General features: G+C 60.9%; 1 protein-coding gene across 1 annotated transcript; it reads right to left on the bottom strand.

The window, feature by feature from the left end:
* Positions 1 to 12,675: 12,675 nt before the first annotated feature.
* Positions 12,676 to 14,001, bottom strand: LOC136498855 (uncharacterized). Its single transcript, XM_066494567.1, has 2 exons — positions 13,659 to 14,001; positions 12,676 to 13,569 (listed from the first exon to the last, which is right to left on the bottom strand). Exons 1-2 carry the CDS (start codon positions 13,695 to 13,697, stop codon positions 13,147 to 13,149), a joined length of 462 nt encoding a protein of 153 aa, XP_066350664.1. The 5' UTR covers positions 13,698 to 14,001; the 3' UTR covers positions 12,676 to 13,146.
* Positions 14,002 to 14,246: the final 245 nt, after the last annotated feature.

The following is a 14,246-nucleotide window of genomic DNA, read 5'->3' on the forward strand; positions in this document are numbered from 1 at the left end:
CGCGCGCCCGTGCTCGCTGCTGCTGCTGTAGAGGTCGCGGCCAAACGTACTATGACGATGATGATGATGGCCGGCGATGCTTGCGGTTGGACGGTTGGCAATCAATCGTTCGCGATGGATAGATAGTAGGTCGTGCTGATTTGCACGATTGATTTACTGGAACAGAAAAATATTGCTAGCTTATATGAGCCGTCGAACAGGCGGTATGTCTGCTTGTCTGCTTGGAAGAACGAGAGAAAGGCAGCTCTGGATGTGTGGCTGCTGCTACTTGGTTATGGCATGAGGAGTGTCTGTAAGTGTACGGCCACGTATCAGGAGTACGTGCCTTGCCTTGTTAAGCTGTTCTTGTCACGCCAAAAAGAGACAACCGAGGCTCGTCCGGCCAGATGAAAAAGACGCTGTGCCTGATTGATTTCACATGAAACATGCTAACAAGTTTACGGCCTGTTCGGTTGGCGGGTTTGTACCGTTGCTGGTCTGTAAAGAAGTACGGTTAGCTGGTTTATGTGAGAGAAAAATACTGTTTCGGCTGAAAATTTACGATCGTTTACGACAAGTCACAGCCAAACGAACATGATATTAGTCTTTGTTTGGTTTCCCCCCTGAACTTTAGTCACCTAAACTAGATATTAAACTTTAGTCACTAGGTGTTTGGTTTGGATGACTAAAAGAGACTGTGTTTCGCTCCAAAGTGACTAACAGGTGAGGTTAGTCCCTTTTAGCAACAATTTGGTGACTACTCGGTTAAAGTCCATTTAGTCGTAATAGTGTTTTGGTGAGAATTGAGAACTAAATTTAGCTGACTAAACCTAGAAAGGACATTAGCCGCAATATAGTAGACCCATGCTCAAACGCACTCACTGCATGTTTACGTCTCCCTCGTTCCGCTTCCGCGCTCCCACCACGGCTGCTACGTGACGGGATCACGCGTGGGGGGCAGCCGGCGTTAATGCCCGGCCGCGCCGGCGGGGTCGCCGGTCGCCACTCGCCATGCACGGGACCCGACGTGGTTCATCAGAGCGTACAGTACGTGCCGAGCCCCAACCGCCCGAGAGCCCGCTGCGCAGCGCGTGTTGCAACCCCTGCTCAAGTCCGTGTGTCGCCGCGCGCGCATTGAACGCGGCGCCAGGCACGGACACTACTACGTACTCCGTACGTACGTACGCGCCTGCTGCATCGTCTGCGCCGCGCATGCAAGCTGCATCTGCATGCGCCGGCCCCTGGCTCGCTCGCTCGCTGTGTGTGCTGCTTGTCTCAGGCTCGTCGCTTCCTCCTGCGTGCTCGCTCGCTGGTCCATGCCCTGTGGGTGGCGCGCCTCGTGCAAACGCCAATCTGTAGCCGCACGATGCCACGCTTCCTTGTGCTTTGCCCCCGTCGCGCTGCACCGGCAGCAGGGTGCAGCCAGCCATGGCATGTGCGGCATGCAGCGTGTGCTACTAGTGGTGTGTAGCGTAGCTGTGCCTGGCTGCCTGTCCGAGTAGTTCCTCTTCCACCATGTTTCAGCTGCTGCGACTCGTCGGGTCGCCTACCGTACGCTCTCCATTCCTCCTATCGCCGGTTGGGTGGTGTCAGACTCACTGTGTTGTCTGATGGGACCTAGGCTACTCCACCAGCGGTCCTGTGCTGTAGTAATGTACTACTGGTACACACGTACTACCACCACACTCGAGTAATGTGTGTGTGCATGTACGTACATGCGTATTTTTATACGAGCAACTGCAAAATACTCCTCGATGGATCTCTCGCGTTCTCCTACCCCAACACTGCGTGCGTCTCGGGGCGAGGGCCCCGCCGAACCCACACGCATTATTCGAGCCGGGGTCCGCGGCGGCGTGGCGTCACACTCATCTCGCCGGCCAGCCGGGCCGCCCACCCCACCGCGCGCGCGCGCGAGAGCGAGAGCGAGCCGTGGCCCTAGCCGCCCGTCCGGGGGCAATTATTGAAGCCAGGCAGAGCAACCACTCGGCGGATGGATGCCCGAGACAGACAGACATGAGCACAGCGCAGCGTTCTCGCTCGCGCACCGGCGGCCCCCCCCACACCGATGCCACTGCTACCTCGCGTAGGGGACTAGTACTGGCTGCCCGCCAGGGAGCACAGGTGACGCGTGAGGCCCCACGGGGAGCGCAGCTTGCGCCCTAGTGCTCCACTCTCCCCGTCGTCAGTTCACCGCGGGGACGGGGACGGGGAGGGGGAGCCCGCCCACGGCCACGGCGGTGGTGGGCTGTGCTATCTACTAGTACGGCGCTCTACGGTCACGTCGTAGCTGCTGTTAACAGCACAGCAGGGGAGATCTTTTGACATGGATAGATCGACCATCGATCCTTGTTCTTGGGGGTGACATAAATACCCTTCCTGGGGATGGGATGGCCACGACGGCCGGGCCGGGCCGGGCCCCAGGCGCCCAGGAAGACGCGACGCCGTGTGAAGGGCTGAAGGGAGCGAAGGCCGGGGGGCGGCGAGATTTTGCGGTTCTTGCCGTCTCATTCAAACGAGCGAAGTGGTGGTGGTGGTACTGGTAAAAGAGATTTTCCTGTCTAGGCGGCAGGAACACGAGGCAGCGCCAGCGGGTTCGGTGAAATTCGACAGCGATGTGCGCGATCTCGCGTCGCATCCAATCGCATGTGCCGAGTGCGAGCAGGGCCAGGGGAACGTCGATCCGGCGTAGTAGTGATAGAATTCTTGTCTAGCTGCGGGCCCCTCACCGGCGCGCGCTCGTCTGAGGGTGAGTGCGCCGCCGTCGAGCGGTCTTTTCGCGACGCCTTGGCAGAGGGTCCGCGGCGGTGTGGCCTCCCCGGACAGCGGCTCGGGAGCTGCTTCTAGCACGACGTCAGCGGTGGTGACGACGACAGGTGAGCCCTAGGTAGGCCCCTGTGCCCAAACCCTAAATCATTTCTCATTCTCCCCTTTCTCCTTTGTCAGCTCTCAGTGCAGTAGACGTCGGAGAAGAAGTGCGGTGCCGCCGCGGGTCCCCTCGTCGGAGCGCGCGCGCTCCCCAGTGGGTGAGCGCGCCGCCATCGAGGGGTCCTGTGATGGTGCCCTCGGCCGGGGCTCGCACGCATGGCGACGAGCGCGGCTCGCCCATCTCCCCGCGTGTCGGGGAGGCAGCGGCAGGTGCTTCTTCCCGCGTGCGGTGGTGTCGATGGTGGTGGAGAAAACTGGGTAGGTTCCTTCCCCTCTCCGTCCGTTCCCTTCTAGGGTTAGGGTTAGGGTTTCGGGTTGAGGTTCGATCCGGTTGGAATCAAATCACCTCCTTCTAAAGTTTATCTCGATTTTCTTCTCCGATCTAGATCTACGAACTAGCAACCTGGGCTCTGGTACCAATGATAAAATTGTTGGATTATCTAGGCGTAGATCTAGTGGGTAAAACATAACTTATGTACCTCGCCTGACTGATGTTGTGGTCATGGTGCCGCAGCGACGCTCGGAGTCTCGAGTCTCCAGTCGCAGCCATGGCGCCGGCGACAAAGTAGCAGCAGTGTTGTCGGATACCGTGAGAAGGGGTACCCTAAGCAAGATCCAAAAAACGACTGCTTAGACTTCGTAAAGATCGAAACCAGCTAAACGCTGCTGGCCTCGGCCGATTCTCCGACTCGCCCGAGGCTCCAAGGGCCTCGGCCGATTCTCCGACTCGCCCGAGGCCCATCGCCGCAGGCCTCGGCCGATTCTCCGATTCGCCCGAGGCCCCCTCGCTACCGACCCCGAGCGATTCCCCGCCAAAGGCCACGGCCGGGCCACCGACCCTTCGTCTCGCGCAAGGCAGGCTCGGCAGCACTCCGCCGCCTCTTCCTTCTCCCGTCCCTCTGACAAAACGTCGTGTCACATCAACTCAGCCGACTGTTGCCCCTGACGACAACCGCACGCCCGGCACAGTACAGCAGAATGGCCGATGGGACAGGAGGCAGGACTGGGCAGGGGTTACCCGCCACTGTACTAACCACCGTGACGCCCATGCCTCACTATGCTGCCAACTCCTGCACCGAGGACAATGCAGCGTGGGGAGCCACATCTGGGCTACTGTAGCCTCGGAATCAGTACCCAAGGCCAATAACTCCCCCCAAGGACCTCGACGGTTTGCTTCACGGGCTCGGCAGCCTGAGGGTCCATGACCACCGAGCCCCCCGCGATGGCTCGGCCTCGGCATAGCCGCTGCCCCCTACGACGTCATTACACGGCAACCCGCACGTCGCCCGCCATGTCCTGCATCAAGCCGTACTGGAGCCCCACGACGCACAAGACCGAGTACGACCAGCATGTCACTTCCGCACGTCCCATCGAGGCGCTCAACCACTCCGACAAATCACACGACGGCGCAGTGCAGCGACGTGGCAGACCAGACGTCCGTCACGTCAGCACCCTGCCATCCACGACGGGACTGTGCAAGGGTTACCGGCTACTGTGCTGCCTAAACTCCTGCACCAAGGACGGACACGACGTGGGGAGTCAGAACCGGGTTCCTGTGACCTCGGGGCCAGCGAACCGACCGCTCCGCCCCGCTCGAGACCCCCGATGAGCCTCGGATTCCGCCTCGCCCGAGACTCCCGGTAGGGCCTCGGGCGAACTGGCCATGCTCCGCCTCGCCCGAGGCTGGGCTCGTCCCGCAATCCCGTCACCTCCGCCTCGAAAGTCACTCTGGCAGGCTATCGCATCCAATTAATGCACCCAGCTGCCCTCACTACGAAAGCCACGATCGGCAGTATACCACGACAGGACAACGGTCAAATCGCCTTTTTACCATCCCTTACTGACAATACAGGGCACCGTATCCTGTAGACGCATGTTCGGCACTGTTCCGCCCAAATCAACTATCGGCGATGGCCGCCCAGACCTCACATTGCCACCCGCTAAAGGCCTCGGCACAGCAGGCCTCAGCACAGTGGGTCTCGGCCTCAGCGCGATAGGTCTCGACACAGCCTACTACAGCAGCCACCAGGCCTCGGCATTTCACCAAGTCAACAAAAGTACAAGAGCGCAGCATGTCGTCAGCCTTGAAGACCATACCGACTAGACATCGACTGGAACTCCCACGACGCCATACTGCTTCAGGGAGCGGAATACGTCAGCAAATAGTAGCCTTCTCATGTACCTCTCGCTTCCTCCTTGTAACTATAAAAGGAGGTAGCCAGGGCCATTTCTGGGGGGGCAGGAGGACAAACACACCGATAGAATCACGCACTTCCACGCTGCTTGGGAGCAACGTCCCAAGCAGTTCGCATCACCCTCGCCGAGACCTGGGGCTAGCTCCCTCTCTCACTCAGCTTGTAACCCCCTACCACGAGCACTCCGGTGCAAGGAATACAAGATCAATCTCTCAGACTGGACGTAGGGCCTCGACTGCCCGAACCAGTATAAACCTTGTGTCTCTTTGCATCACCATCCGGGATTAGGGACACGCAGTACAAATTCACTCGTTGGTTGAGGGACCCCCGGTTCCAAAACACCGACAGTTGGCGCGCCAGGTAGGGGGCTCTGCGTGTCAGCTTCGTCATCCTAGCAAGTTCCGGATGGCAGACCACATACGACCATTGCGCCTCGGCACCATAGTTTGGTTCGGGAGCCTAGAGTTCATGTCTCTAGGGCATGAGTACGACATGGTGCTCCTCGCTCCTCGAACCCCACCGTCCGACGACGAAGTCGCGCCCCGGCAGCCCAGGCGTAGGCGGCGTCCGGGCGGCCGCTCTCGCCACGCTCGCCGGGCACGGCGCGAGCAAGGCCACCCCGACGCTACGCGAGCCCGGGGCAGCACGACACTCCCCGCCGATATCCTGCGACCAGCTGTTGGTACGGGGTCCCTGACTGGGGACCTGTCTGACCTGAGCCTGGACAAAGGAAAATCGCCGGGGGCTTACGACGATGCCCAGTCATCTAACCCCGCTCCGCCACTCCCTGAAGAACCGACCCCGGCGGGGCAGAATCTGGAGACGGCCCCGTTCCCATACCCCTTTGGGTTGAGAAATGCCGCCACCTCCTACGCCTACGCTTACGCTACCGCTCACGAGCACCCCTCGGAACGCCGCCAGCGCTTCGCTCTCGACCTGAGCACCCACTCCGACCCCTCGGACGAGGACGAGGCGTGGCCCGGGGTGGATTTCTCCGAACTCCACAACCCTGGGGCTTTACGCCAATTCTTGGCCGCAAGCGACTACTGCCTCGGCTATTCCGACTCCGACGACGAAGGGACTTACGATCCATCCCGTGAGTGCTTCCACGTCGGGCTCGGGATGCCAACGGTGGGCGAAGAGGAAGAAGGGACAGGCACTCGTTCACCGCCCCGGGCGGGGACGGGTGGTGCCACGCCTCCGCGTCTCGCAGCCCCGGCAGCACGGAACGAGAATCTCGTCCACGGGGGGCATCGTCGCCCAGACCTGGAGCAGCTCCGCGAGCTTCAGGCCAAGGTCGAACAGGACCGACTCCTTCTGCAACAGCTCCGGGACACTCTCGAGCAGGAGCAGCGAGGGCGCGGTGAGGGCGGAGGAGCCCGAGGGCGGGCCCGCGACGTTCATCACCGCATTAACGACAACGAGGGCGGAGAGCCACCCCCAATCTTTAACCGCGCTAGCCAGAATGTCGCAGCTGCTGCGATGCTGATCCGAGCGATGCCCGAGCCCTCCACCACCGAAGGGCGACGGGTCCGCGGAGAGCTCCGCGACCTCCTCGAGACCGCAGCAGTGCAGCAGGCCGAAAGTTCCGCCTCCCGCCGGCGCGGAGGCACTTCGGAGCAACCCACGGCACGACCTCGCCAAGGCCAGGATGCCTCGGTCCGTCCCGAGCCCGCTCGCGCGCCGACGGTCAACAGGGCCCCCTCGGTGCGCGACCGACCTGGACACCAACGCGAGGTACAAGGCGACCACGAGGTAGTTGGCAGGCGACGGCGCCACGACGACGGAGCCGCCCGAGGCTACCACCCGCACCGAGGCGGTCGCTACGACAGTGGTGAGGACCGCAGCCCCTCCCCTGAGCCGCCAGGACCTCGGGTCTTCAGCAGGGCCATCCGCGTTGCTCCTTTCCCCGCCCGGTTCCGACAGCCGGCCAACCTCACCAAGTATAGCGGCGAGACGAACCCTGAGCTATGGCTAGCCGATTATCGCCTGGCTTGTCAGCTGGGTGGCGCGGACGATGATCTGCTCATCATCCGCAATCTCCCTTTGCTCTTGACGGACTCGGCGCGAGCCTGGCTTGAGCATCTCCCCCCCTCGCAAATCCACGACTGGCGCGACTTGGTTAGGATCTTCGTCGGGAACTTCCAGGGCACTTACGTGCGCCCTGGGAATTCCTGGGATCTCAAGAACTGCCGCCAGAAGCCGGACGAGTCCTCTCCGAGACTTCATCCGGCGCTTCTCCAAACAGTGCACCGAGCTACCCAGCGTCGGTGACTCGGAGATCGTCCAGGCTTTCCTCTCCGGCACCACTTGTCGGGACTTGGTCCGAGAGTTAGGGCGCAACGTCCCGCGCTCTGCCGCCGCGCTCCTCGACATCGCCACCAACTTCGCCTCGGGCGAAGAGGCGGTGGGGGCCATCTTCCCCAACAACGACGCCAAGGGGAAGCAGAAGGACGAGGCCCCCGAGGCCTCGCCCACCCGCGTCCCTAAGAGAAAGAAGAAGGGCCGCCCGGGGAAGCAGGAGGTCCTCGAGGCCGTTCACGTCGCCACAACAGATCGCAGAAATCCCCGAGGCCCCCGCGGCCCCGGGCTATTTGACGACATGCTAAAGAAGCCCTGTCCTTACCATCAAGGCCCGGTGAAGCATGCCCTCGAGGAATGCACCATGCTCCGGCGTTACTACGCCAGGCTCGGGCTCCCCGACGACGATGAGGCCAGGAAAAGGGGCGCCGGCGAAAGGGACGGTGATAAAGATGATGGGTTTCCCGAGGTACGCAACGCTTTCATGATCTTTGGCGGACCCTCGGCATGCCTCACGGCGCGCCAGCGAAAGAGGGAACGCCGGGAGGTCTTCTCGGTCAGGGTAGCCACCCCCCGGTACCTCGATTGGTCTCGGGAAGCAATCACCTTTGACCGGGATGACCACCCTGATTACGTTCCAAACCCCGGGCAGTACCCACTGGTCGTCGACCCGATCATCGGCAACACCCGGCTTACCAAAGTGCTCATGGACGGAGGCAGCGGCCTCAACATCCTCTACGTCAACACTCTGGAGCTCCTGGAGCTCGACCGATCACGGCTCCGAGGCGGTTCCGCGCCCTTCCACGGCGTCGTGCCAGGAAAGCGCACGCGACCCCTCGGGACGCATCGACTTACCCGTCTGTTTCGGCACTCCCTCCAACTACCGCAAGGAGGTCCTCACCTTCGAGGTGGTGGAATTCAAGGGGGCTTACCACGCCATCTTGGGGCGCCCGTGCTACGCCAAGTTCATGGCGATCCCCAACTACACCTACCTCAAGCTCAAGATGCCAGGCCCCAACGGCATCATCACCGTCGAGTCCACATACGAGCACGCATACGACTGCGACGTCGAGTGCATCGAGTACGCCGAGGCCATCGTGGAGGCTGAGACCCTCATCGCCGATCTCGTCCAGCTTGGTGGCGAGGTTCCCGACGCCAAGCGGCGCGCCGGGGCCTTCGAGCCCGCGGAGGCTGTCAAGCTCGTCCCCGTCGACCCCGCCGTCCCCGACGGCCGAGGACTGAAGATCAGCGCCACCCTCGACAGCAAATAGGAGGCCGTGCTCGTCGACTTTCTCCGTGCGAACGTCGATATGTTCGCATGGAGTCCCTCGGACATGCCAGGCATACCAAGGGAGGTCGCCGAGCACGCCTTAGATATCCGGCCAGGCTCCAGGCCGGCAAAGCAGCGCCTGCGCCGGTTTGACGAGGAGAAGCGCAGGGCCATCGGCGAAGAAGTACAGAAGCTCGTGGCAGCCGGGTTCATCAAGGAAGTATCCCATCCAGAGTGGTTGGCTAACCCTGTACTAGTCAGGAAGAAAAGTGGCAAGTGGAGGATGTGCGTGGACTACACTGGTCTAAATAAAGCATGCCCGAAAGTCCCATTCCCACTACCACGAATTGACCAAATCGTCGACTCCACTGCAGGATGCGAAACCCTCTCCTTCCTTGATGCGTATTCCGGTTACCACCAAATCAAGATGAAAGAGTCCGACCAGCTCGCGACTTCTTTCATCACTCCATTCGGCATGTACTGCTACGTAACCATGCCGTTTGGCCTCAGAAACGCAGGGGCCACTTACCAACGGTGCATGATCCAAGTCTTTGGCGAACATATCGGACGAACCGTTGAGGCCTATGTGGATGACATCGTAGTCAAGTCCAGGAAGGCCGGCGATCTCGTCGGCGACCTGGAGGTTGCCTTCACATGTCTCAGAAAGAAGGACATCAAGCTCAACCCCGAGAAGTGTGTCTTCGGGGTCCCCCGAGGCATGCTCTTAGGATTCATAGTCTCGGAACGTGGGATCGAGGCCAACCCGGAGAAGGTCTCGGCCGTGACCAACATGGGCCCGATCCGAGACCTCAAAGGCGTGCAGAGGGTCATGGGATGCCTTGCGGCCCTGAGCCGCTTCATCTCCCGCCTCGGCGAAAAAGGCCTGCCCCTGTACCGCCTTTTGAGAAAGGCCGAGCGCTTTTCTTGGACCGCCGAGGCCGAGGAAGCCCTCGCCAGGCTCAAAGCACTGCTCACCAACCCCCCCGTCCTGGTTCCGCCCACCGAGGGCGAACACCTCTTACTCTACGTCGCCGCGACGACCCAAGTGGTCAGCGCGGCCGTAGTCGTCGAGAGGCAGGAGAAGGGACACGCTCTGCCCATCCAGCGACCTGTCTACTTCATCAGCGAAGTGCTCTCCGAGACTAAGACACGTTACCCGCACATCCAGAAGTTAGTTTACGCCATAGTCTTGGCTCGACGCAAGCTGCGTCACTACTTCGAGTCCCACCCGGTGACTGTGGTGTCGTCTTTTCCTCTGGGAGAGATAATCCAAAACCGGGAGGCCTCGGGTAGAATAGCCAAATGGGCTGTCGAACTCATGGGGGAGACCTTGTCTTTCGCGCCTCGGAAAGCGATCAAATCACAGGTCCTGGCCGACTTTGTAGCCGAGTGGACCGACACACAGCTGCCACCCGTTCAAATCCAATCAGAATGCTGGACCATGTACTTCGACGGGTCTCTGATGAAGACTGGGGCCGGCGCGGGCCTGCTCCTGGTCTCGCCCCTCGGAATACACATGCGCTACATGATCCGGCTTCACTTCGCCGCCTCCAACAATGTCGCCGAATACGAGGCCCTCGTCAACGGCCTGCAAATCGCCATCGAACTTGGAGTACGACGTCTCGACGTACGGGGTGATTCGCAGCTCGTCGTCGATCAGGTGATGAAAGAGTCAAGCTGCCACGACCCCAAAATGAAGGCGTACTGCGCGATGGTACGTCGTCTGGAGAACAAGTTCGACGGTCTCGAACTCAACCACGTTGCACGAAAGTTCAACGAGGCCGCAGACGAACTGGCAAAGATGGCGTCGGCACGGACCCCGGCCCCTCCGAACGTCTTCGCCAGAGACCTCCACAAGCCGTCCGTCGACTACGCCTCGGCGACGGAAGAGGACCCATCGGCCGAGCCCACCGCAGGGCTCGAGGCCCCCTCTGCCGCCGAGACCCCGCCAGCCGAGCCCGAGGCGATGGCGATTGACGAAGAGCCTCCCAAGACCGACCAAGGAACGGACTGGCGAGTCCCTCTCCTTGATCGCCTCGTCCGAGGAGAGCTTCCTGCTGACAGAACCGAAGCCCGACGGCTTGCGCGACGCGCCAAGACTTACGTCCTCTGCGACGGCGAGTTATATAGGCGCAGCCCATCTGGTATTCTCCAACGATGCATCACCACCGAGGCTGGCCAATCCTTACTTCAGGACTTACACGCGGGAGTCTGCGGGCACCACGCGGCGCCTCGGACGCTCGTAGGTAACGCCTTCCGCCAAGGTTTCTATTGGCCAACAGCGGTGGCCGACGCCACAAAGCTAGTACGCACCTGCGAGGGATGCCAGTACTATGCTCGACAGACGCACCTCCCGGCCCAAGCCCTCCAAACCATCCCCATCACATGGCCATTCGCTGTGTGGGGACTGGACATGGTTGGGCCTCTGCAGAAGGCACCCGGGGGCTATACCCATCTGCTGGTAGCTATCGACAAATTCTCTAAATGGATCGAGGCTCGTCCGATCACTCAGATCAAGTCCGAGCAAGCGGTGCTGTTCTTTACGGATATCATCCACAGGTTCGGGGTTCCTAACACCATCATCACTGACAATGGGACACAATTCACCGGGCGCAAGTTCCTAACGTTTTGCGACGACCACCACATCCGGGTGGCCTGGGCGGCCGTAGGGCACCCAAGGACGAATGGCCAAGTAGAGCGTGCCAACGGCATGATCCTACAAGGCCTTAAGCCAAGAATATTCAACCAGTTGAAGAAGTTTGGCAAGAAATGGCTTGCCGAACTCCCGTCAGTCATCTGGAGCCTAAGAAATACCCCGAGCCGAGCCACGGGATTCACACCGTTCTTCCTGGTCTATGGAGCCGAGGCCATCCTCCCCACTGACTTAGAATACGGCTCCCCGAGGCTACAGGCGTACAACGAGCAAAGCAACCGCACTGCCCGCGAAGACGCCCTCGACCAACTGGAGGAAGCCCGCGACGTCGCGCTACTACACTCAGCCAGGTATCAGCAAGCCCTACGACGCTACCAAGCCCGGCGCGTCCAAAGCCGGGACCTGAAGGTGGGCGACCTAGTGCTGAGACTGAGGCAGAGCAACAAGGGCCGCCACAAGCTGACCCCACCCTGGGAGGGGCCGTATATCGTCGCTCAAGTACTGAAGCCCGGGACCTACAAGTTAGCCAACGAGAAGGGCGAAATCTTCACCAACGCTTGGAACATAGAACAGCTACGTCGTTTCTACCCTTAAATTTCCAAACGTTGTTTACATTGTTTCTCGAAATAAATAAAGAAGCGTTCTTTAATTGTTATAATCTTTCGAGGAACCCCCTTATAGACAAATCGGCTGTATAGGACCCAAGGACCGAAAGATCGTCTCAAGGGCGAAAAGGCCGGCCGAGTCGTGAGAACGGCCTATGCCTCTGGGCTACGGCAGCTCCCTCACCACCGTTTCGCCCAAAGGACAGCTTAGGTTCCGAGGAAGTTCTTTGCAGAGAGGTTGTCTATCGATAGGGGCTCGACGTCACTATAACGCAATAAGGGAGACTCGGCTCTGCCTCTGCAAAGTCGAGCCTCCCTCGGGGGCTAAAAAGGGGGAACCCCCCTAAGTCCCGGACACCATTTCTCAACCGTTTTTCCGAAAATTTCCACGCCAAACTCTCTCGCGCTCCGACGGGACCTTCGCAAGAAACCCAAAGACCAAAAGCCTGTCTGGAGGCCAAAGGGCCGGCCGGGTCGTGAGAACGGCCTACGCCTCTGGGCTACGGCAGCTCCCTCGCCACCCTTCGCCGAAGGACGGCTTAGGTTCCGAGGGATTTCTTCGCGATCGAGACAGAGGGCACGAACTTAGAAATAGAATGGAAAACGGTTAAGAAGCACACATACGCAAATACTTTAAGGGCCTCGACGGCCACAAAAAACGTCACGATTCGGCAACTAACTCGATCCGGTTACATGGCCCCTTTTGGCCCAGGTCAAAGCTCAAGGATCGGCGGCTGGTGCGGGAGGGACCACCTCTTCTTCGAACAGCTTGGCCAACGCGGTGCCAGGTGCCTCGGCCGCCTCCAACAGCCTCACGACCTCTGCATCAGCCTCCTCGTCATCTTCTGGCAACACGTAGCCGTCGCTGACAGCCTCGAGGTTGATGGCGTAGTGCGAGGAGACGACGGCCAGGGCGCGCTTGACACCCGTGTGCAACGCCCCTCGGAGTCTCTCGCGGACGTGGCCGCTCAACGCGATGAGGCGGCTCCCAAGGGAGCTAGCTGATTGGACCTCCTCGACGTCCAGAGCCTCGCAGGCAGACCGGACAGCGCTGCGCAGCGCCTCGTGCTCCCGGACCTCGACATCCAGCGCTGCTTGCGCCGCAACGGAGGCCTCAGCCGCCTGGGAGGCCTCTTTCTCCAGATCTACGTCGCAGCAAGGGGCCAGGAGTCAAGCGCGAACCAGGACAAAAAGAGCAAATGGAACGAGGAACATGGTTCAGCGGAACTTACCCTCGGCCTTGCCCTTCCAGGCTGAGACCTCGACCCGAGAGGCCTCGGCCGCCTTGGTAGCCTCTGCCAGGGCGACTTTTGTCGCCTGATGCTCGCTCTGCTCCGCACCCAGCTGCCCGGCTGTAGCCTTCGCAGAGGCCGTCGCTTCTTGGGCCCGAAGCCTGAAGGAGTCTCGCTCCTCCTCCAGTTCCTTGATCTTGGCCACCAGAGGGGCGGACTGCTCCTTAGCCATGGCCAACTCCGCCTGAATGTCGGCACAACGAAGGCGGAGGTCCTCCACTTCCGCACTCCGCGCCGACAATAGTCCCTGGGCATCGGCAAGCAAGCCCTTCTGGCGCCGGAGCTGGTCCCAGATATCCCTCTCATTTCGCAGGAACACCGATTTCCCAAGGGATCGGGTCTCGAGCTCCTAAGGAGGCAAAACAAAAAACACACGTCAAAACACTGCGAGCGGGCTCGGAGAGAAAACAACGCGGCACGAGAGGGGAAAGTACTCACCCGAGTGACACCAGGCAAGTCCCTTTCCATGACAGTCATCGCTGTCTGCAACGACCGCACGGCCAATCGGCGATACTCCTCGAGGGTATCCCAACGCCCCCCCTCGGCGACGTCCTCAAGGGCGAACACAGGCTCCCCCTCGGGATCAGCCTGGTCCCGCCAGAAAACACGCGGGAAGTTCCACCCACGGGGCTCGGGCCGTAGCGGGACAAGGGCCGAACTCCCCTCGGCAGGATCTGGGACTTGTTGCTCCGCGGTACTGGCCGCCTCGACGTCCGCCGCCTCCTTCCCTCGGGAGGAATCATCAGACGAGATTGTCTGAACCAGGGGCGGCGCCAAAATTTGCCCCGTCTCCACCTCCATCGCCTCGGTCTCGACGGACCCGAGGGCTCTGGCCTCCGCCATCTCTACCTTAATGGCCTCGGCGTCCACCGCCCTGACGTCGGAGGTCTTGGGGGCTCCGGCCTCGCCCTCAGTGGCCTCGGCAATAGCAGACGCCCCAGCCTCCTTCCGCGGCCGCCTCGGCCCCCTGTTCCTGGGCAGCCTCCTCCTCCACTCGCTCCGCGGCCGCCTCGGCCCCCTGTTCCT

Source organism: Miscanthus floridulus, chromosome 13 (genome assembly GCF_019320115.1).
Source record: "Miscanthus floridulus cultivar M001 chromosome 13, ASM1932011v1, whole genome shotgun sequence".
Classification (NCBI taxonomy): domain Eukaryota; kingdom Viridiplantae; phylum Streptophyta; class Magnoliopsida; order Poales; family Poaceae; genus Miscanthus; species Miscanthus floridulus.

Bases quoted from the DNA above. Each gene is read 5' to 3' on its own strand.
- LOC136498855 (XM_066494567.1), bottom strand. From the start codon at position 13,697: ATGACTGTCATGGAAAGGGACTTGCCTGGTGTCACTCGG. The intron at 13,570-13,658 runs GTGAGTACTTTC...TTGCCTCCTTAG, and splicing joins ACTTGCCTGGTGTCACTCGG to GAGCTCGAGACCCGATCCCT.